The following is a 25552-nucleotide window of genomic DNA, read 5'->3' as shown; positions in this document are numbered from 1 at the left end:
TGCCTTGCTTGAGTCATTGACGTCTTATCAGTTCAAGTGGGCCATAACGCATTTCTTTGTTTGGGTTGCAACTTGAATCTAACCCATGTGCCAGGTTCTCCTTACTTGAGTGTGAGATCTGCTGTGGTCTGTTTAGACTTTTTTCCTCTCTCGAAAAAGTGTTTTCAGTTGTGCGAGCGCTCAGTGATTTTTACTTTCTTAAGTGATTTCTGAAGTGTCATATTCGTGTATTACACTGGCGCGTGTAGTGATCGCAATGGATCATAGTAAAAAGGGTAACTGTAACATTCACAGTATAATATTAATAATTACATATAATTATCATTATATACACAAGATATAACACCTTCATTGTGAAGGAAGGTCATCATTTCCCAGTGACATGAGCTAGCGCTGTATTGGCAACACTGTGCGGTTTCTCCATAAGCACCGTTGTCTCTTCTGAACGTGAAAACGACTTTAGTGTACTGGGAGAATACCTCAACACTTTAGCTGCAATGGGCATTTTAGAGAATTGTCTATGGCATGCACAGTTGTACTGCCGGTGGTTAAAGTGTGCATTTCCCCAAGAGGCCAGTTGCCCCACCAACTGGCCGTTAAATTTGAACTAGTTATGTTTTGTAAGGTTATGTGGGCAGATAATTGTAGAGTCAATGTGGCCTGCTGGGAATAGTATTTTTGTTCTACAATCTCAATAATTCTGTTATTACCTTTATTTATTCATTTTATTTATTATATTTTCATTATAGATTCCTTTAGTACTAGCTGAAATATTTTTGCGTAAATGAATTTTCTCGCTGTGGTATAGTCGTTGTCGACATCTGTAGTGGAGTGGTTAGCACAGAATGCAACAATGCCAGCCAGGGGTCCGGTTCGAATCCCGGTTCAGACATGGATATATGTTTTTGTGTCAACGAGAATCTAGAGAAACTTGGTATGTGTGAAACTTGAGAAAAACATGAAAACGGGAGATACTACCGCTTAGGGGTATTCCTTTTACCCAAAAAAGTTGGTATGGCATCCAACTGCCACTCTGGATACCCAGGTTCGATTCCCGAGGTGAGTGATCTAAGGTTAGAATTTTTCAGAACTTGTCCCTGCATAAAGTGGCTCCTGTGAGCTCACCAAGTCTCGAATCAATGGATACGTAGTGGCAACCCTGGGTGGTAAAGGCAGCCTAAGTGTGTAGCTCATCACATCACCTCAAAATGGCACTCCAGCTTGGCTGCTCCCTCTTTTAGCTTTAAACTTCAATGGAACCATTCCAAGAACTTCATGATATACCCTCATGGCAGAAGTGACATGGTGTATTCTATTGGGGAAAAAACTCATTCCATGTGACGCACAAGTGACAAGTACGGCTTGTCGTATTACTCCAGTATGAAAGATTACCCTTACTTCTGAAGGTTTGTTTCCAGCTGACATGTGTTGCTTGTTGCTTCAGTCTGAAAGTTTCCTAAAAATCCTGGCAGCAAATGCTTTGGTGATTAAGAGAAGTGGTTGAATGAACATGAGGTGTGAATACAACCAAGACAGCGGAGCACATAGTTTTATGCTGCAAATATCAGGGCACTAGAAAAGCAATGACATAAATGCATCAATATTGATGGGGATTATATTGAGAAATAAGGAGATATGTATCTCTAATAGTAAATAGTTTTCAAGTTGATATGTTTTAGAAAGAAAAAACTATTTACCAACTTCCAAATACTACAGAAATATGCAAGTAAACAACAGGTCACCACAATTTATCTACCTTGACCATACCATGTACACTGGGAGCTTGATGAGCAAAGGTACCACCTTCCAATGCAAATGGAGAGAGCTGCCACAGAAATTAATACAACCAGAAAAGGATAATATACATGTATTTACAAAGTAATAGTAATGCTTATTAATAATAATTACACAATCAATAAGAAGTGGAATTGACAGAACAGTAACACTGGAGTGACAAATGTTACATAATTAGTTCAACATTTTCATTAGTCTCTTCAGATTTTAATAAAAGTTAGCCCTACATAAAACTACAATGTAAAAGCTGGCTTAGACTTAATTATACAAAAAACTACAAATTGTTCACACCAACTGTAAGGATTAATTTGAACACTTCATTATAAATGAGGTTATGTACAGTAGGGTGCCAAGGAAATGCATGGTAAAAAATAAATATATATTTTTTGTGAGTCTTACCCCCTAAATTTTTTCCTTTTGACCTAAAAATAAGATAAATGCCTTTTTCTTCAAAATTTTTTAATATTTACAGGTCCCTCAAAAGCATTGAACTTTATAATTATTACCAGAAAAAGTGCTGTAAATGAAATTTGACGAAAAGAGGGAACTGCTTGTGATTTTTTAAATATAGTTCAAAAGTTTCTATATGATACAGTTCAATAATTAAAATATCCAATTTTATGTTTTTAATAAATTATCAAAGTTTCTCTTCTCTGAAATGGCAGCACAGTGCTTTCAAAATGGCTACCGTCCACAATCACGTTTTTGTTTTAGGTTTTATTTCCAATGATTTGATAATTTTAGAAGATAAAGCACCAAGACATTTTAGAAGATAAACATTTTAAAAGATAAAGAGTATGAAGACTTTTTTGAAGATGAGGACATTTTAGAAGATAAAGAGTATAAAGACTTTTTAGAAGATAAGGACATTTTAGAAGGTAAAGACAATAGAAATGAACAAATCTTACACAATTTTTTGTTTTATTTAAACAATATTTGTAAAGGATATTGATAAAGTTACCTTTGTTTTATGTTCGATCATAACTAATTAACTACGCAATATGTATATTTGGATAAGTTACTTTTGAAATGAATTATGAAAGAAAACTAACCCTAAAAAAATATCACTTATTTAGTGAATGAGAGAATATTTAAAATTTTTGAACACGTTTTGAATTTATAATCAGGATCTATATTTTTAACATATTTATACGCTGTTACAAATTATAAATGCAATAATTAGGTGCGTTTTTGCTTTCAGGTAGATAGCTGCCATGACTTCACAAATTGGAAAAGACCGTGGAATTTGGTTGATTGGTGGCACTATAGATTTAATTACAGGATGCAAATTGCCATCAAATAGACAAATTTTAGCAAGATTCTTTCATTCTCACACAAATGAAAAGCAGACCATTCAAGAAAGTGCTAGGAGGACAACGATGGAGCTTCTAGAATTGTGGGAAAAGGCGAGAATACCTACTCGTCAAGAATACAATATCATTGTGAAAATTAAAAATTTATATGGACAATGGCAAACATTACAGAAAAATGCCAGTCGAAAAAGTGATACACAGAAACATAAAGAAGAAGCATTTACAGAAGCTTTGGATGATTTGTTTGATGTTGCCCATGCTGATGCCATGAGTCTCATAAAGATCAAGGAAGACAAAATGTTCTTGGAAGCACAGCGAGAAAAAGGAAGGAGGGGAAGTATGGGGCCGGTTGACATAAAGTTAGCCAGACAGGAAGAACGGCGTCATAAGCAAGAATCTTTACAAGATTTAAGAAAGCGCAAAGAAGAGCAGAGAAAGAAGGAGTTGGTGACAACTGATGTTGAAGTGCTTAGTGGCAGCAGTGAGACTGAAAACGATAGTTCATCAGATGATATGGTACCAGTTTTTAGTGCTTCAGCTGAAGATGTCTCACATTCTAAAAAGCAACGCGTGACTAATTTCTTTACTCCAGAGCTGGGCGCTGCTCTGGATCGTACAAAGGTAAGCGACAGAAATGCTACCTATATTTTGGCTGCTGCTGCAAAATCTCTAGGTCACAATCCTGCTGAACTAACTTTAAATAAAGAATCCTGTAGACAGTTTCGAAGACGAAACAGAGAGAACATTGCTACTCAAATCAAAAAGACTTTCTCACCAGACACACTATTGACTGTTCACTGGGATACCAAGCTATTACCCTCTTTGGAAATTCCTCAGTGTGGGGGTTCTGCTAAATCTGTAGACAGAATTGCAGTGCTTGTCTCTGGATGTGGTTTAATGAAATTGCTAGCTGTCCCATCATTACAAAATGGTACTGGTGAAGCGCAGGCATTCGCAGTGTATAACGCACTAAGAGATTGGAACTTGACTGATTCTGTTTGTAGTATGTCATTCGATACTACTGCAAGTAATACAGGGAGCAAAAGTGGCGCATGTGTATTGCTTGAGCAGAAGATGAATAAAAAATTGTTATCTTTGGCATGCAGACATCATATTCATGAACTTATCATTGCAAGAGTATTTGAAACATTATTTGAGACCGGTGGAGGTCCGCAAATAAAACTGTTTCAGAGATTTTCATCGGTGTGGAACATTATCAATGTAGAGGCCTATGAAAGCAGTATTAGTGATATAGAGCTAACTGTAAAATTGAATCCGATTAAAGATGACATTTTGACTTTTTTGAAAAACCAGTTGCACATACATCAACCCAGAGACGATTACAAAGAATTGTTGAATTTAGCAATTCTTTTCCTAGGCGACCTATCTGGTGCTGCTAATATTAATGCGCCAGGTGCCTACCATCGTGCAAGATGGATGGCAAAACTCATTTATTGTTTTAAGATCTACCTGTTTCGGTCACAATTTCACCTTACAACCCGTGAACTTTCCCAACTTCGGCAGTTTAATCTGTTTGTTGTGTCCATATATTTGAAGGTGTGGTTTACTTGTCCTTGTGCAGCTTCTGCTCCACAACAAGATCTGGAACTGTTGCAAAAATTAGTTGAATACCGGATTACAAATAAAGCTGTAGCTAATGCAGCACTGAAAAGTTTCCTGCATCAACTTTGGTATTTAAGCGAACACCTAGTAGGTTTGGCATTCTTTGATGATAATGTGTCAGTGGAGAACAAAATTCTGATGGTCAGTGCTCTTTCACGAGATGAAAAAAACGAACCTGCTAAGAGAAACAACCTTGACATTGACAATTGTGACATTTCTTCAAAGCGATTATCTGATTTCGTTACTGTGAACACAAGACATATTTTTGTTGCACTTGATATATCGCAGGACTTTCTTCGAGAGCATCCATCCAAGTGGACATCACTTAATAGCTATTTGGTTGCTCAAGTCAGAGTTAAATCACTTAAGGTGGTGAATGACGCTGCAGAGCGTGGAATTTCACTAATTCAGGAATTCAATCCTATACTAACAAATCAGGAGGAACAGAAACAATTTCTACTGCAGGTTGTGGAAAAGCACCGGCGTGAATTTCCCGAACCTAAGAAGTCGAAACTCGTAGAAAGTGTAACTGCAACAAGTTCCATTGAACATTGAGTTGATGGCTACAAAAAGTTTTGTAATTCACTTACTGACTCTTTACAGTACTTTTTGCTTCAGAAATACTACATTTATGGCTATTAATAACTAGTTTTCACACGTTTTTGTCATGTAAATAAATTTCCCTAAAATTAGTTAATGTAATAAATTTCAAATGCTTTGAGGAAGTGGTAAATATAATTTTTATGTCCTAATATTTTTGGTAGATAATTACTATGCCAAAAGGAACATTTTTGAGGGGTAAGACTTTAAAATTTTTAAACTTCGTTTTTCCTTGGCACCCTAATGTACAGTCATAGTTCAAACAACACTTCAGCTTTTGTCAAGAACACCTAGTGTTACAGATAACAGAGCTTCCACAATTTTTTGTTGTTTCAGATGTTCCACTGGAAATGTGGCGTGGGCAGTCTTCTATCAACACATCAGTGATGAAAAATCTACTGTAGCAAAACCTGCACTATGATGGAGTAGGGCAGAGAGGCAGTATTTAACTCCAGCATTTGTGACACACTAAATGCTTTTAGCATCCCGGAAATTGTGACACTTTGGTCAGTTAAAAAAAAAAAAGGGCCACCCACTCTTATCTCCTATACATATACACTAAATATTCTCCTTGAGGCTGTTACATGTTCTATGATGTCATGAGGAATCACTGACTGATACACTGTTATGCCGATGGAGTCATCCCAACACATCAAAGTACCTCTTATTTAAATGCTTGCATGTTATCCATGCAATCACATTGTAGCACTAATTAAAGCTACACTTTTTCTTTGTAGTGACTAAACTTTTTATTACTCAATACTTCGACATGTGAAATGTGTCAAAACTCTTGAGTAATAAAATGTAAAATTACTACTGAAAAGTGTGGACTTAATTACTGTAGCCTCACAATTTGACTGTTATAACCCCATCATTATTTTACAGAGAGACTGAGATCACATAAATATCCTAAGTTATTCAATATTATGGACAGTTTCGTGTTTCCGCAAAAATCTTCTTTCTGTGAACGCTTCCCCACAAACACTGCACTGATATGGCTTCTCGTTTGTATGTCTCCGTCTGTGCTTGACCATGTCTGTGCGTTGTGTGAACGACCGACCACATATTTTACAAGTGAAGGGTTTCTCCCCTGTATGTATCCGCACATGGATATTCAGCTGGTCTCGTCTTCGAAATGCTTTCGGGCAATATGTACAAATGTGAGGGCGTTCTTCTGAATGAATAAGTTGGTGTTGGCGAAGAGTGCATCGCAAAGTGAATGCTCTCTGGCAAACATCGCAGACAAAGGGCTTCTGTTTGTTGTGGGTGGCTAAGTGACTGTTGAGGATTGCTTTTGTAACAAATGCTTTGTTGCAAATGTTGCATGAGAATTCTCTTTCACCTGTGTGATACTTGCAGTGTGTCTCGTAATACTGCAGCCGAAAGAAAGATTTCCCACATACATCACAAACAAAAGGCGTGTTACCCTCATGTCCTTGTAAATGATATGAAAGTGAAGCCTTCGTCGAAAGTACCTTGCAGCATATATTACACTGAAACTGTTCAGATTCGATCATGGCATGCTCCTTTTCTCTTTCCTCTGGGGAATGGCTGCTTTTCTTGTGATAATATAAGGCCCGGCCATCTGAAAACTCAGCATTGCAGATCTTGCATGTGACAGGTTTCCTGAAGTGAATCTTTTCATGTGCGATCATGTTAGCGCATCTTCTGAACTTCCTTCCACACACACTGCACTGATACGGGTAATCTGCCGAGTGGATCCACGAGTGCTGCTTGAGAACATGCTTCTCGCGAAATGATTTGTCACACATGTCACAAGCGTAAGGTCTCTCTCCTGTATGTTTACGCTCGTGAATTTTTAACTTACTCACAGCTATGTAAAGCTTACCACAAAACTGGCACGGAAATTTCTTTTCACGAGGGCCAGCCTTCTTCACACCCTTGTGAGTCAGCACGTGCACCATTAAGTTGGACTTGTACCTGTAAGACTTACCACAAAGATCACACAGAAATGATCTCACATCATTATTATGATAAGCTTTATGAAAATAAAGTCCACTGTGGGACTTAAACTCCTTATTACACAAGACACACTTGTACTTCCTTTCCACGTGTGTCCGAATGTGGTTCTCAAGTGATTTTGTACCTCCAAACACTCTCTTACATTTCTCACACGGAAACCTGTTCTTGCACAGTTTGGAATGCCATTTACTCTTGTGATAAAGCTCATGTCTCTGCAGTCTCACTTTGCCACTGAATGTTTTTCCACAGTACTGACACAATAAAGGTGTGTGTTGTTTCATAAAATGAGCCTTTAATTTATGCTCTGATATAAATTTCTTCTCACACTGGTGACACGTGACAATGTTACTTGTCAACTTTAATTTCATTTCACCATTTTCATTAGTTTCGGTGTTCATCTGGATCATCGAAAAATTGAGATTTGGGTGTTTTGATAACAAAGTACTAGCTTTGCTTATAGCTCTTTTCGGAGCTCCACTGCTAATATGGATCAGGTCTTTGGACACATCTAGGTTTTTTGTCCTTGAATCTTCGGACGAAGGAAGGAAATTGCTTGCTGAAACACCCTCAAGTTCTCCACTATCACAATTATCAGAGGACTTACTTGTTGTAGGGGTGTTTGTCTCTTTTCGTTGCTTTGGGCAAAGAGCCATGTGAACGGCAAGGCTTTCCTCAGAAGCAACTAGAATTGTTAGGCAAGCCATACATTGCAACATATTATTTGCATGCAACACCAGCAAGTGTTTTGCTAATTCTTCTCCATTTATGAAAAACTGATTGCAAATTGAACACATATGGACAAGTATATCCTTTTTAGGCTTAATATTTCTTGGAATGCTGCTTCCTTGGCGTAAAGTTCCTCTTCCATTTTCACGAGGATCACATGAAGTTGAGGGCCTGTTATCAGAACTGTTACCAGAATTTACTGCTAAATCAACTGTTTTTGTTACTACTGTTGAGTCTGTATGAGAACTAGTTGACTGAGGATGTTCATTCCTAGAAAATAAGATGCTTTACATTACTTTGCTTTTCTTTCTTAATTAACACACAACAAATGTTAACTGAAAGTTAGTGCTTCAGGATAGAAATCATAGCTGATAAATTAATGGTTTATTACACATTTGCAATAAGCACATATAATATAAACTAGGGATGGGACAGATTAATCAGTACTCTATTGGTATCGGCCGATATAGGCATACTGGTTTATTGGTAAAATTACCAATTATTTTACCGATCCGATATATCCATAAGTATCTTGTAATCTAGTGCAGAATTCTGCCATTTTGTTGTAATTTTTATGGATAATCTTGATACCCTACTTTTTAAAAAAAGTAAATGTCTAAATATAAAACTTCTTTTGCACTGTAGTCACCTCAAAATGCACATTTATTAAGGAGGTCCATGAACCATTCAGGCTCAAGGACTACTTGGAATTTTATATTGGATCGGTAGAATATCAGTTATTGGTATCAGTACTTTTATCAGTATTGACCAAAATTTCATATCGTCCCATCCCTAATATAAACTATTATATTGTATGTAAGACAATCATATTTAGTTCATTTCAGTCAAAGATACATAATAAATTAATTCAAAATTAAGTGTAATTGATTGCTGCATATTATTATTATCATCATTATTTTAATATTTAGTATATTATGTTAACATACATTTTTTTTCCTGCTACTCAATCTTTCGCCACATTATGTTGCTTCTTCAGGAGTGAAGACAAGAATAGGTATGTAGTAAGTAAGGTAAAGTACATATAACCACCGTGCCATGAAGGCAAATTTAGGGGATGTGGGGGTAGGGCCCCACACATTCTTGATCTCAGCCATTTTGGAGGAGATGTGATCAGCACCATGTTCTGGCTGGCTTTATCCTTCAGGGTTGTTCCTAGGTACCCATTGATTTGTGGCTGGGTGAGCTCCATAGCTGCTTTATGCAGGGACAAGGCTGGAAAAATTCCAACCTCAGATCACCCACCCTGGGAAACAAACATGGGTCTCCTGCATGGCAGTCAGACACCCTACCGATTAGACCACTGTGGCTCTGAAGACAAGAATAGTCAAACTTTAAAACATGGGAAGGTCATTCATGATGGATGCGGTAAATGTGGTTTAAGTATTACATACATGAAGTTTTGTGTTTCCGCATTGCAAATTGGATATTTTCCCCCCAATTTGTAGTGCACAAGAGCAGAAGCCCAGTCCAGACACCAACAACACTGAAATAACCTGAACGAAGAACCCAAGCCAAATTGATCACCTTTCCATACCAACCCACCACGTCAAGTAAATTATTCAAGACCCACAAACCTGTATCCTAAATCGGAAGAGCTCTACCCAACTTCAAGAGATACTACCTATCCAAACAAGCATCTCCTGGTGCCTACAAGGGTACATTCCAATGCCATAGCAATTACATTGGCAGAAGCATCCAGACCTTTAAAGAATGAGTCGAGAAACATGAAAAAGGTTCCAAAAAAGACACCAAGATCAGGCCTTTCACACCACCTCCATACCACAAATCACTCCATCTTTTCTACATCCTATCTTCACCCAACTGGCTCCCTCATAGAGTAACTTCATCAAAGAAACCATGCCATAATCCAACAGAAACCAGCACTGAACCTAGACAATGGACAAGCACACCCAACCTGGCATCTCAATCTTCAAACAATCCCTGCCACTCAACCCAAATAACAGGAACTTTCCACACCTAGCAAATACCAAGCTGCAGACAGCCCAACCCCCCAATCGCCATCCTGCTATACCAACAGACAACAGAAACCAAAACAACTGCCAGCAGAAAGCACAGCAGATGACACAAGCCAAGCAGCACACATTTGGGAACAACGAAGTTACAGGCTACCATCTCCATTCCAGATGCCTTACACTTAGTGAATGCAGGCAGTGAGTCTTTGAAATTTACCGGAAAGAAAAAAAACATCAATTTGCAACACTGAAACATGAAACTTCAATTATGTAATGAGAAGGTCAGTTGGATTAAAATGGTTAAAAATATAAGGTAAAAAGACCATGCAGTGTGTCCGTCACTGCTTCCTAATCCATCTCAGTCCATCCAGCCTGAGGTGGTAGAAAGCAGTGACAGGAAACTCTGCTTTGTCTCTTTACCTTCAATTTTCAATAGTGATTGGACCATATGAAATTTTGGCCGATACACATAAAATACCAATACAAAATTTTCTGATACCAATAACCGATATTCTACCGATCCGATATAAAATTCCAAATTTTCCTTGAATACGTGGATGGTTTATTGACCTCCTTCATACATGTGTGTTTTGAGGTGACTGCAGTGCAAAATAAGTTGCATTTTTAGACATTTACTTTTTTAAAAAGTATGACATGGGGATTATTCATAAAAATTATAACAAAATGATATAATTTTGCACTAAATTATACGATATTTATAGATATTTCGGATCGGTAATTTTACTGATGCACCGATATGCCTATATCAGCCGATACCGATAGAGTACCGATTAATCTGTCCCAATACATGGGAAGGTTAGTTGGGTTAAAATGGTTAAAAAATCCATGTTAATCCAACTGACCTTCCCATGTTTTACACTTCACTATTCTTGCCTTCACTCCTGAAGAAGCCACATGATGTGGCGAAAGCTTTAGTAACTAAAGAGTAAGATCATGCCTAAACTGGACTTCAGCTACTTTTAAGTCTGTTTGATGACAATCATTTATTATGAGAATGGCCTGTAAAGTTCATCTACTACTTACACCTGTTCTAACACTATGTTTTGAGAGAGCACCTCTTGTCTCATATTCAGGTGAATGATTTCTTTTTACTGGTGGTGTGGATCGAACCCACGGCAGACCTGTGATCTTACTACAAATCCAGTGTGTGTTGCCCAACTACTCCACAGAACCATCCAGAAATCTCTACTACTTGCTGCTTCATTTAACTTACTCTATTTTCTGAGAAGGAAGGGGACAGAGGGGGACCATACTTCTTTGAAATCTGCACTGCAATGGCACGCAGGCCTATGAAGACTGCTCTTTTGATTTTTCTGTTTCTAATTTGGTTCATTGTGTAGTACTGCTATGTTGTTTCACTGAATTCCAGGCCTGTAGTAAGGGGTGGGGGTGGGGGAGCCTAGGGACTTTCAATTTAAAAAAAAAAGACAAAAGTAAGAATATGCAATGAAGAATGGAGAAATTTACAGTTGGACGAGGTAAGGAGAGAAGGAAAACCTACAAAGGTGCTACTCAAACCTTTACCCTCATTGATGATTTTGCTTCTTTGAAAGGAAGAAAAGCCAAATTCTAAACTTTCTTTCTGAGATAGGGTGTTGTTTTTTTTTACTTAGAATAATGTGTTATACATAGTTTATTACGATGTCATTTTTATCAAGCAGAGGTGAATAATTTAAATTACAAAATTTTCTACTAAGAACATACTGCACACTGTATTATTTATTTTCATTATTATTATTAACTTTTTTCCTTCTTTTACGTGTATGCTAATATTCTGGTAACACAATGCTGGAATTTTCTGTTTCCCAAAGTAGTAGTAAATACAAATCTTTAAATATAACATATATTATTTGTTAACAAGTTTTCCTTTGTTTCCTCATTTCAAAATTTGTAAATATTGGTAAATATTACCAACTATGACATAAGAATATCGAAAGACATAAAATGTTGGTGCTTGTAAGTGCAATAGGGGAAGGGGCCAGGGGCACCAAACCACAATCCTGCTTGAGAAACAAAACATCCAGCTAATGGGCTGCTGAATTCTATCCACATAGCATATGCAGTTAAGGTAGGAAGCAGCTGCTACTGCTGGAACTATTTTTCCGATGGGCTTCTAGACATGTTTACCAGTAGGCATTTGCCAGCCAACTGAGGTCAAAGGCCTGGCTCATTCTTATATGGTCTATGAGCATGACAACAGTGCTTTTACCAACACTATCTGGTACTTCTTGTCCCTGATGATGCATATTCCACTCAATGTTCATAATTAAGCATTTGCAAAACGATTTACAATAGATTATAAAGAAATTATTAACTATGCAGGACCGGAACACTGTACCATACTGATTATAATAAAAAATCATATGCAAGTACATTCTCATCATTTCTATTAGCCTAGAGAGGTATAAAAATGCTGAAAAATAACAATGAGATTCCAAGCAAGAATATTAAAATATTTACAAGTAATGTCTTTTCTTCCCTAAAATATAATGTAACATCCTTCCTTACGTATGCTTAGATAATGCTACTGAAGCACGAATTTCAACCATGCAAGAGTTGTTGCTTTCAATTACTTCTCTACGTTCATTAGAATCAGAATGAATGATAAATTGATGAAACAACTAAAGAGAACGCAGTGGAATGAAGATGCTATAACAAGATTCACACGTAGAGCCCTTGGCTTCCAGGCACCATACACTACAGAGCTTCTCTGATGACATAGTGGTAATGCCGCTGCCTTGTTATTTCATCAAGGGGTCCTGGGTTGTTTATGATCCCCATGAAGCCACACTGCACAGTGGTTCAGATTCCATTTTGAACTGCAGGCCCAATTGGCTAATCTGAGCATAAAGTGGATTGTAAACAAACATCCTAGTCCCTCACAACAGGAGGAGAGAGCGGGAAAATGGGATGAATGCTTTTCATTAAATACAGTGAATCTAAATACATTCCATCCGGTAAAATGTCAAAACGGAAATATGATTTTCCTGAAAATGCATGTGAATGATTGTGCATACTCATTGTTAGTTGAATGTAAGATAATATGAAGTACAGTTAATTCTGCAAGTATCTGCAGTGTCTTGTGAGAAGACTTTTTCTTGCCTCTGCTAACAACCTCAGAAGCACCATGGTCAATGAGTCTAAACATGAACTGCAATATGCCTTGCTAGCTATAAAAATGAAGACTGCAAAACCAGTTGATCTGGAAGTTGATAAGTTTGACTGAGCATCCAATTACAAGAATCTGCCGACAGCAATAGTGTAGTTTCTCAATAAATTTGAAATTCTGTATTTTAGTTTTATATCAAAAGCACTGGTTTAGTATTTTGCCATATTTTCCAGTAACATACCATGCTGTTAAACTAGTTCATAATTATTAAACTTCCTATTATTTATAATAATAAATCTTTGTATTACATTACTTACCTGACTATGGGAACAGACATCTGGCTCCCCAAAGACACAGCAAAAAACTTGTTGAGACTCTGCTCTTGGATTGGAATCTCCTTGTTCTGGCCCTTTGTTGTGGAAGATGGGTTCTGTTGTGTTGCAGGCAAAAGGATCACACTTCCCTTTGTCACTGGGTTCTGGCTCACCTGCACAGCATCTCCATCTTGTCTCTCTTGAACATCATTTTCTTTTTCTGCATACTTTCTCGTAGCCCTAAAATAGATCATTATGTACACTCATATCAGGGTTTGAAACTGAACCTGGACTTTAAATTACACATCCAGAGTAAAAAAAAAAGAAAATATGTGCATGTGCCATGCAAAGTGCTAAAACATGCCAAAAAAAAGTAAACATGTGAAATCAACTAATAAAAAAATATTTTTGAACCTTTAGGATTCAGATTTCTCAAGACTCTTTGTTCATTCATTGTACCTATCAAGAGGACAATAACTGCCGAATTTCAGATTTATTCAGCTCTTAGTTTTGGAGTTATTGACTTTCAAAAAAATAAAAAAATCCCAAAATTTCACTACATTTTGAAATCTTTAAACAGCTGTACATCAAAAACTATTTGACCTAGAGAGCTCAAATTGGTGTCATTTTCTTCTGCTTTTAATGATCTCTAATTTGAAATACAACATGACTGTGCTATTTGAAGTTTGTAATTTTTCAAAAAGTCAAAGTAATGTTTTTTTTAAATCTCAAAAACAACCCTTTTATTTTTTTTGAAAAAGAAAATATGTTTTGAAGACATCATTTTACTAGTTGTGTGCTAAATTTCATAATGGGATGACAATAGGTTCCAATGCAATTTTTTTTTTTTTTGTATTGTAATATGTGTGAAATTTAATAAATTTGTTGACTTTCTTGTTAAAACCATAACTATAGTCTGAGTGGAAACACACCAGCACTGCCAAACAGGAGAAAATACAACTACCGCTGCCTGGGAACTAACAAAGAAGTGATGTACTACCATCTCTGCTCCAGACACCATACCCTTACTGAATGAAGGCAGTGGTAACATAGGTAATGAGTGATTGATGTTGAAATCTTCATATTAATCTATTTTATATTTTTTGGACTACTAATAATATGAAAATTTATAATATTTATCACTTTCAATAGTAATGTAATGCTATTTGTTTTATAAGAAAATTCTCATGGTATAAACAACTTTAATATATAAATGTATGATATTAAAATTTTGAGGTTTCAGATCGAAGTCAAATGCAACAAGAATAATGCATTGCTTGTCCCTTGTATGTTGCTCAGACTGGGTCGATTTCTCAATAAAGGGCATCATGTTGTCTCGGTCTGTTGTTGAAACATGTGTATGCTTGTTTATAGACTGAAAGGGCTCATGTTGGTTATTGTTTGTCACTTTGGTCTGAACCCTCTCTGTCGCCTGTCACTTGTTGTTTTGGTCTGAGGTGTTTGAATTATACAAAGTATTTAAATCATGCCTCTTAACCTTTTATGCCCAGCGTATAATATTTCATATGCTAAACAAGGTTGTTATATTTCTTAAATATTTTTGCATTGTGGTATTTTCTTTGTTCACATATGTGCCCAAATACCACAATACATCCTAGAGCAATGTAAATGACCACCCTTGGTTGTATTCTTCACTCATCTGCTTGATTAGAGAACTTTGAAAAGAACATAGCGAATCTTTATGAACGATTTTTGTTTTAGGTAAAGATAACTTATTTTCCTCTTTCATATGTGTTGAGGCTATATCACAAACCATGTTTTATGTTGAGTTATATATGTACATATGTTCCAGGAAATGTCTGATAAGAGTGTATGATATTTTATACGCTGGGCATTAACGAGTACTACTGCTGACTGCTTATCACTTGCATTATTCTGTACGTGATAGAGGAAGAGAACGGTTCTAGATCAGACTTGGATAAGTTAGTATTTCTGTTTTCTGGTGCAATTGATGGTGCTGTGCCGACCATCATGTCAAAATTGTTAGCACAGTGTGCTACAACACCATAGGTCCCGGGTTTGAATCCTGGCATGGTCATGTTTGTTCTTTGTGAATGTCCCTTCATCAATTTCATCATATCATGCTCATCTTCACTTAAGATCCAAAACTGGGGGGTGAGGGGGCAAGGACAGTTAGTTTCCCTTGGTACATAAGGGATAGCATAATGCGGGGGCAAAAATGGCAAAACGTGGGGAGCAACTGCCACCCCCCCCCCCACATCCCTGCCACTGTGCACAGTGTGTGGAAAGTGTAATGTTGGATCACACCCTAAAATGCATTTTGTCGTTTGCACATTGAAGCTGTTGAACTATCATTTCAGTATTCCTTCTAATCAGCAGCAAGCCTATAGTATTGTTTTCACATGATAATGTGTCCGATTCTAACATTGATATAGTTTTGTAATGATAATACACCAATTAAACTCAACATATTTATTGTGTTTTATGAAAAAAAAATCTCAGTGTGTCCTAGAATCAACAGAACTATTCTAAAAGTCTCTAACGTATGATATATCATACGCTGGGCAGTAATGTGTATTTATAACCCTTAATGCCCAGCGTATGGTATTTCATACATTAAAAAAAATATGAAAAACTGATTGATCATCAAAATTTTGTATTTCTTACATAATCCAAAATTTCAAAGAAAAAAGTCGAAATTTTTTTTGGGCAATAATGTGTTAATACAACATAATGATGAGAGATAAGATATGAGAGTCAGTTTTACAAGAGTCATAACAGAAAAAGAACAAGTCTCAAGAGGAGTAACTTGATGTACTTCTTGATTGTTTACAGTGATACATGGTGACCTTGGAACTTAAGTAGCAACAGTGGCATAGCGCAGTTCTCTGCCCCCCCCCCCCCCCGCAACTAAAATATTGGGGGCCCCCTTAGTGACAAAAAAAATATGATGCCAGAGTGGAACGAATGTACAATAGTTGGTTCTACAAGATATTAACTTTTACCCCACATATTCTCCTATCCCATTTTTTGTTATCGACTTACATATTAGTGCAACAGCTTCTTGAAACTAAATCAGGATGGTCTGAATATCTGATCAATAACTGGAAGAAGAATCTGGAAATATTTTCTCTTACTTCACCGCAGCGGCACAGCCAGGAATCTTTTGTGGAGAAGAGCAGAAGCTTCCCACTGCCAAATATTTTCATCCTTCGTCAAAAACATACTGTTTGGGGGGAAATTGTTTAAAGGATACGAAACACTTCTCTTTTGGACTTTGAGATGGATCCGCCTGCGCTCCTAAAGACATCCCCTGGCTGTGCCATGCTAAGATTCAGCGTAAGAGCCGCTGACATTAGGCTTCTAATACTAATAGTGAGTAAGATACTCAAGAAACTTATCACTTCAGTTTATGGGGGTTGAACCGGACCTCTAGATTGTCAATGGTGACCTAACATCACAAGGCCAATTACAATCCAATACAAAGGAATAGCAGCAGATTCCAGTCCTGATAGATACAAGTAGATAATAAAGCTGCGATGGGACTCTATTCACTGAAAATTTGTTACTCGATGAAATGCCCCTTGGAAGGACTCCCACCCTCCAACCTCCTTTCAAAGAAAAGGTTGTTGCCACAGACACAGTGTTTAATTTTGGTGTTATTAGACCTCAATTATTCATAATTTTATAGATACTATTTAAGACTTTTTCATGAAACAAGGACCGTTTTATTAATAGATCATCAGTGTTCCAATTTGCATAAGCATTCTCCTCCACCTACTGCATTGTCTTCAAGTTGATCCATACAAGGATCCTTCCTTCTATTCCCAAACTCGAACAAGGAAATTTGCAGGTAGGAATTTTCACTTCAAACACTGCTGAGCACAAAATCGTAACACATTAGAAAAGAACTGGTTGGACAGAAATGTCCACAAAATTGAAATATGTAAGAAAAATTAACTTCACAAAATAATGGTGACTCATACACTGTATACCCTGCGTGGCAGAGGAGGGAATAATGGCACTTAGGGCAAAGGGGTAATTCCCCCTGGGCTCCACCTCCTAGTGAGTTTTTGGGCTCCTTTGAAGTAAAACATAACAGGTGTGGACAACGTGGGAAATTCATTTAAGCTTTTATTTCAATATGAAGAAGCTTGAGGACCTCCTTGCAAATATTTAGAGGGAAGTTACATTTTTAATGTCACATGTAAAACTAATATTAGTGATAAAAGGTCATTGATTGTTTATTGTGAAGCAATAAGACATCGACTGGTTGAGTAACTGAATCTTTGTACTGGATTGATAACTGTAGACAATTGACATGCTACACTATGTTTACGACAAACTGCGTAGCTATAAATGTATGAGATGAGGGATATTTTCCTATCGATGGGCATCTGTGAGCAAGTAAGTTAATTCTGCATTTTGGAGGACCCATATAACAAGTTACCCGGGCCCCTCTGGCTGAAACAATGTGCTACTGCCTATTATTACAGACGTCATCATATATTACTGAGATCGAATTCTATTTCATAAATCGATTTTTTTAAATAAACAACACTTCTCTTGAATTTCTACCATTATATAAAATTTGAGGAGCAGATTTCGGGGCTCCCACATCTCGGGGGTTGCAGGGGCAGCCGCTATGCCACTGGGTAGCAACTGATTGTGAGTAATCTTTAAGGCATCATGCATTCTCTGCCCCCTCCCCCCTCTGCACACACACACAAATGCATAGATTGTATTGTTGTTTCAATAAAATTTATGACATAAATATTGCTATGTTGCAACGTTTCAACATTACAGCAGCCTGGGAGTTAAAGGTGAGGGAGGGGGAGGTAGAAATAGAAATTTCAGTTTTCCTTTGGTAGCAGTCTCTACCTGAAACCCTTCAGGATGTCAAAAATACTGCTGAGCAACTCCTTCCAGTCTGCCAGCTTATCGTAGCGGAGAGTGAGATGAACGTGAAAAAGAGTGTCACTTATGAAATGTGCCTTCGGCAGGTCAATAAATACTGTGATTAGAAATGTGAGAGCAATTGATCAATCACTGCTTGACTCAGTATACCTCAGTGAACATCACCAATTGTTTAATGCAATCTTCAGTCAGTTGTCGTTTGTGAAGGGCTCAGTGAAGTAGCTGTGTTTGATACTCTCAAAGTGATGCTTTTAAAGTGAATTAATTTAAATTAATTGTTATTAAACTAATGTGTGGTCTGAGGCTGATAAAAATGTTTGTTCCGTTTATTATGAATATCATGTATTTATATGTTTTCAATATTATAACCTTTTAGTTGTATCCTATTCTAAAATGTAAATACAAATGTACATATTTCAATTTGCTTACCTGATATTAAAAGTGATAAATTTGAGGTATTTTCATATCAGAAGCAGTCCAAAAATTATAAAATAGATTAATAGGAAGACATCAACTTTCACCACTCAGCTTATAGTTAAGGTTTTAACATGGAAGTCAACAAATTTATCAAATTTCACACACATTAAAATACAAAATTACCATAGGAACCCATTGCAGTCTCATGAAATTTTGCACACAACTAGTAAAATGAAGTCTTCAAAATATACATTAAAAAAAAGGGGGTTTTTGAAATTTTCAAAAAACAGTTCTCTTGAGTTTTTGAAAAATTGCAAACTTCAAATAGCACAGTCATGTTTAATTTCAAATTGAAACTCATTAAAAGCAGAAGAGAATGACAGCAATTTTAGTTCTCTAGGCCAAATAGTTTTTGATCTACAGCTGTTCAAAAATTTCAAAATGTCATGGAATTTTTTTTTTTTTTATATTTTGAAAGTCAATTACTCAAAAACTAAGAGTCAAAAAAATCTGAAGAAAAAAAACCCTCACTGCTCAAAAAATCTGAAATTTGGCAGTTTTTGTCAACTTTGCTGGTACTATTGCTGTAACAAAAATTATCAATTTCTGAGATGTCTAGGTTCAGACCATTGGTTGATTTGACATGGAATGATAACTTAAAATATTTTTTATAACTTATGTGTTTCTATTATATCATTTGAAAAGCAAGAAACAATGATGGACACAATTACAAGTACAGTAAAATACATACCTGTCACATTTTGCCTGGGCTTTGTTTGTTTGTTTTTTTCTAGTGATGAACAATTTTCCACTTTTGATGCCTGTTCCTTTCACATCTATGTTTACTAATTCAACTGATGGTTCTGGTTCAGGTAACTGCAATGAAAAACAATAATTTACAAGAAAGGTGAAAAGAATTAACATAAAATGAACAAGCAGTACTACCTTAAAGTTACAGTGGGAGTCTGAAAGGTGGCTACATTTGTTCACATGGTGAACTGACACTATCTGATTAAGCAAGAATGGACTACAAGAAGACATCATGTGAGAAAATTACACCAACAGGGCCTAAGTCACCATCCAAGATGGCACTCAGCACAAAGCAATACTGCCAATTGGTTTAAAAATGGCCAGAACGTGAATTACGTTGATGCCTTCAACAGGTGGAAACTGATTAAACTGCTCCATGCAATGAGAAGTGTTCACACCACACAACAAAACCTCAAAGTGGGCTTCATAGCAGTGCTGATGCAGATGAAACGTAAACGAATGTGGAAATGCTCAACTCTAGCACAGAAAACACAACCTGTTACTGAGGAAGGGAATTAAATATGAGTATTTTGAGACATCAGCACTACAATTCAAGAAGGAATTAATGGTGTTCCTGAGTCCATGTTCCACAGCATATTGGTCAACTTTACATGCAGATTCCACTTTTGTATTGGTGAAGAGCAGTCTGAAGCAATAAACTTAGTGTAGTCAGTACTGTCATTTAATTTCAACATTTGGCTTGCAGAAAATGACACTATACCATTCACAGCGAATCAAATAGTGTTAGCACACCATGCAATCATCCTGTAAATTACACTAACCCACATTAATGTGCATTAAAAAACTATTGAATACCACAAGAATTTACTAAAAATAATGGAATGCCTCTGGAGCAAGTTTGCATTTTATTGTTAGTATGCTGACCTGAAGTTAATATATATAGTTGAACCCCAATTTTTATGTTCCCGCATTATACGTTTTCATGCTTAATACATTCAGTCACACAGGTGCCAGCCAAAGTCCATGTTAAATAATAGGAGTTCACCCTGGTCTTATGTTTGCTGTAACTCCAGTTTCCCACCTTATACGTTTTCAAAGCCATGCCGATATAAAATTTGCCCCAAGGTTTTTCTATGGCCACGCAACTTCTCCCTCCTCTTTTCCTCTTCCTTGTCTTTGCAGCTATTTCATTCAGCACTTGACCTTCAACTTCCTGTGATTAGATTTTTAATGCGAGAGGAGGGAGGGAAGAAGCATGGCTGGGTGGGGGGAGGAGGCGACAGACTAGTTGCTTCTGTCACACCTCCCTTGACTGACAGGAAGGTAAAAACCCATTTCTTGCATTCCAATCAAGATGGAATCTGCCGATCCTTCTGTCTCATGATCAGGAAACAAGCACACTCTTTCCAAACTGGTTGTCGCTAAAGGCTGCTTTCCCTAGGGTTTGGCCACAATACAAGAGAGTGACTGAGGTGTCTTTCGTTCTCCCTTTCAGCCTCCACAAAAACATGCCTGAAAATTGACAACAGGGTTATCAATCACCTAACACTTCTGTACCCTTGTGTTTACGGAATCCTTCCTAGTTTACGGGAAGCATGGGGGGAGGGAGGGCTTGTTTGGGAAAATTTCCCTCTTTTCTTGTCTGCCACATTAGCTATGGAAAAAATTAAAAAGAGTTTGCCAACCTTGGTTATCTAATATTCTTTTAACGAGAAATCATCAGGAAAGATTGGATCTAGTTTATATTTCACTGCCATTTATTTTTAATCTATTTTTTTCACGAATAACATACCATTTAGTTTATTAAGCTGAAAACATACAAGCTAATGTGACTATTTCTTTCTGTGGGCAGATGCCTGATATTTTACTCACAAAAAAAGCAATATATCATATTTTCGTCAAAACAGTCATTGGTGGAGAGTGGCAATCTTGAAGACGGGGCATGTATATTCTTCTGCGTGGAACAGTGAATGTTTTTTCTATGCAGATTATGCTACTTTGTTGTACAATGACAGAGCCAGGAAAAAAGAAGAGTGGGGAAATGAACAAATTTAGAACACATCTAAACACAATTAAAAATATATATTTGGGCAAAAAAAAAGCATATGTTTATGTAGTTTTCTTTTTTGGCAGGAGAAGGGGCTTTTGTGCCCTACTGGTATCATCACTAGCCTTACAATTACCAAAATGTGCTGTGTGTTTCAGTTTGGATTTTCTTACTCATGTGGAAGTACCCTCCTCTTACAAAAGACAGCAAAAACAAACAGCATAAGGGTGAAAAGCAGGCCTCTCTGATCACATAGTGGTAACATCATCCCCTTGTAATCAAGGGTTCGATACCACTGTAGATCCAGTCCTGCTTAGCCTGTCTGTGCATAAAGTAGACTTGCAACAAAAACTCACACAAACAAATAAAAGTAAAGATGAAAAGCAATCGTCCTCTTTTTCTTTGACGTCTGAAACTAAGCAGGCATCTCTGGATATGCAGTTTAAAACTAATAGTAAGCATTCAATGTACATAGCATGAGAGCACCTGACACAACATGAAGAGTAAAAAAGACAAGCCAATTTATGTTCTTATGCTGCCTTCTGAAAAACAAAACCGTAACTCTATCTTGCAGCCAACTCAACAATAAACATCTTGAGCACTCAGAGCAATGCAAAAGAATATCACACTGTTCTGAGTATATCATCGTTACAAAACCAATAAATACAGTTGAGACTGCTTCATACGTAACTCATTTCTCTGTAATTCTGTTTCATACGTAAATCATAGTAGGTTCCAGCAAAATATAATTTAAAAACGTGTTAACTAAACCTTATTTGTATGTAATACATTAATACCTAGGTATGTAATACATTAATACCTAGGTACATAAATCGGTGTTATACATACTAATTTTCAGAAAATGCTGTTGATTTCTACGTAACCAAGTTACAACAATGTCACAGAAGTGACAGTTTTCAGTTGCTACTGGTCGGCCATGGACAACAGAAAGAGAAAAGTTACACTCTTGACCAGAAAGTAAAATTTATACAGAAAATGGATGTTAATCCATATAAAACTAAAACTGAAACAGCTGCAGATTTAGGCATCTGTTATACCACACTATCCACAGTCATTAGTAAAAGAAATGCTGTTTTAGATGATTCGGTAGTAAAACTACACAACTATAGTGCCTACTGTAGTATTTCAGTATTAAAGTGTTCACTAATAAAGCGATAAATGTAATGTATTTAAGAATCAAACTTTTAGATTCGTTAATTTACCACTTTATGACAGAAATAACCTGTATTATACTCAAAATAGATACAATTAAAGTTCAAATCACCAAACCTGAGACCTTCTGTAAACAAAACCACGTGCATGCAGAAAGCATTGCAAACTCATAGAAGTAAAATAATCCACACGAAAATTCCAGCATTGTTACAGGATTCATTACGTAAGGTAAAACAATGGCCAATTTGTAGCATGGGATAGGCTGCCGCAAATGACGTGTCACTTTAAAGCCAATGCTCTTTATGGTTAACTCTTTGCACCAGTGATCATTTCCCATAAATTTGGCTTCTTTCTTGCATGCAAATTGAATATATTTTATTTGCATTTTTTTAGACAAAATGATATAACATGGTAATGTATATTTCTAAGGTTTGATATAGACAGGAGTGTATTTGAAATTTGTTTGTAGATTTTATGTAAATTGTATCTTATGTAAATAAAATATATAATGGGCATAAACAGCCATATGCAATGCTGTAAGTCCAATAAATATATTGATGATGATGATGATCAAAACAAGACAAAAAAGTTCGTAAATTTATTGCGATTGGAAACTTTGACAAGCATCCTAATAATGATTTTTGTTCCGCCAAATATAGTGCACTTCGTCAAATAGCTTGGTGACATGGCAAAGCAAGATAAGTGTGAACATTTTGTAGGAATATGCATATTCGAGATTTGTGTACATAATAATATTTTATAATAATTGGTTATTTTCTAAAAATAATCATGTGAACAGCAAGGAGTAGTCGAGTTCTATGTGTGTAACAGCAGATGATTGCAGTAGTTGGCGGTCATGAATCAGCTGATGCGGAGTGATACATCGAATCAGTGAGACGGTTTGTTTACAGAAGGTCTCAGGTTGGTGATTTACACTTTACTATTTCAATAATGACATGGCATTGTATCTAAATCTGATTTGGGTAACACTTTACTATACCGGAGACGGATTTTTCAAATTTACAGGAGAAAGTACTTACGCAAATAATTTTCTGTAGCGTTGTTGATGTTCGGGAATGTAGTTTTGATCCATTTTAATGCGAATGCATGTGGTTTTCTACGAAAATCTATTTCCAACGCGCTATTGCTGCTGCCGCCATTTGCTTTCTGCACGAGAGCACAATACGCTCTTGTATTGTCCGTATATGCTAAATTGAACGAAAGGAGTGCTAATGGAACCTAACCTAACAGGCCTAACCTAACCTAGTAGGCATACCTCGTCCCCGTGATGGTTCGTGGGGCTATCGTGAATTTTCGGGCTAACGTCAATGGTTTTTGGGGGTACCCATGGATGGTTTGTGGGAAATAAGGAACAACAGTAAGTACTCGTTAATGTAAGAAATAGACATTATTTTTGTTAGAAATTCATTATTTCACCTAAAGAAATGTTCCGCAATGCAGAATAGTACGTTAGCAATGTAAAAAATTGCGAAATAAATCATTGATAGGTGTCTCCGGTATAGTAAAGTAGTACCCTGATTTGTAAATAACTCTCAGTTATAAGAATTATTTTCTCTTCACCTTGACATCAGGCCCATAGCTAGAGGGGGGCAGGGGGGCAGTTGCCCCCCTGAGACCATGCCTTGCCCTGTCTGTGAAAAATATAGAACACATTCCTATCTAGAATTCTCACTGTTCTTTACAATTATATCCTATATTACTCTAGAAACTTAACAAAGACACTTATGGATTTGGTGATTTATTTAGGAACGTGTGTTGGATTCCATAATGTCATACCAGAATTGGGAAAAAAAATCCTTTCCAGATCCAGATTTCGGAAAATGATTTCACGATTTTCAGTATCTAGACATTCTGAGTGGCCTTGTATTATTTAAGGTGCGTAATGTGTTTGGATATGTTTTCTTGAATGTATTTCTATGGAGTTTGAACAGCTCAATTTTTTGTTTCCCACGTCTACCTTTTGGTCAGTGGCGGAATGTGACCTTTCCAACAGTGTAAGCCTATCATGATGGAGGTTATTTCCCGTTGTGCTTATTTTTGGGCTGACATGGTTAGTGATTTATCCACACACATCAACCCCCCCCCCCCCCCAACTTTTCAGAACACTTCCCTGGAAATTTTCACCAAATTAAAAATTCTGGATAAATCCCTGGGATTGGTGTTTTCTTTGCTAGGCTGAGTATATCTCCTACATTTCAACTGATAATTAAGTCAGTCTTATCCCTATCACAACGAGTAACGTAACGATAAAAAATATGCAAAGTTAGATAAAATGAATAATAATAATAATAATATAGAAACGAAAAAAGAAGGAAAAAGAAAAGTGCTGTATACTTTTTACAACCGCATAACCAAGTATCAGCTTCGTACCATGAATCACAAAATCGGCGCACTTTATTTTTCGTTTCTGTTACTATGCTTGCTAGAGAAGGAAGGGGTGGACCTACCTAGATCCACAAGTTTCTTCTTGGCAACAAAATCCTTGCTGGACAACGGCATCTTCAAAAAGTTCTCCACCCCACCGCACAATCACACTCATTTTATTCCATAATGCACTTCGCTATAGATCAACCACAAGGAAAAAAAACCTTGGGACGAAAAGTCCTCGCGCAGCTTTCCCTTGTTCCCTCCACCTCGGGCCATAAGGAAGCATGGTCCACTCTCCCAGTCCCCTACTCGCGTGGGTACGGAGCACAGGAATCGCGGGTCTGCGCAAGATGTTTTGCTCGTGGTTCCACTATATCACA

At 36.8% G+C, this 25552-nt stretch overlaps 1 protein-coding gene across 1 annotated transcript in view; it reads right to left on the bottom strand.

Moving 5' to 3' along the window:
• Positions 1 to 6086: 6086 nt before the first annotated feature.
• Positions 6087 to 25552, bottom strand: part of LOC145985546 (uncharacterized) — a 143150-nt gene continuing 123684 nt past the window's right edge. The window contains exons 7-9 of the mRNA XM_083119616.1: positions 19545 to 19669; positions 13481 to 13717; positions 6087 to 8309 (exon numbers count right to left, since the gene is read on the bottom strand). Coding sequence (XP_082975742.1) covers positions 6245 to 8309; positions 13481 to 13717; positions 19545 to 19669 — 2427 coding nt within the window. The 3' untranslated portion in view covers positions 6087 to 6244. The remainder of the gene's footprint in view (positions 8310 to 13480; positions 13718 to 19544; positions 19670 to 25552) is intronic.

Source organism: Lepisma saccharinum, chromosome 3, assembly GCF_977018435.1.
Source record: "Lepisma saccharinum chromosome 3, izLepSacc3.1, whole genome shotgun sequence".
Lineage (NCBI taxonomy): Eukaryota > Metazoa > Arthropoda > Insecta > Zygentoma > Lepismatidae > Lepisma > Lepisma saccharinum.
This window is presented reverse-complemented; position numbering and strand designations above follow the sequence as displayed.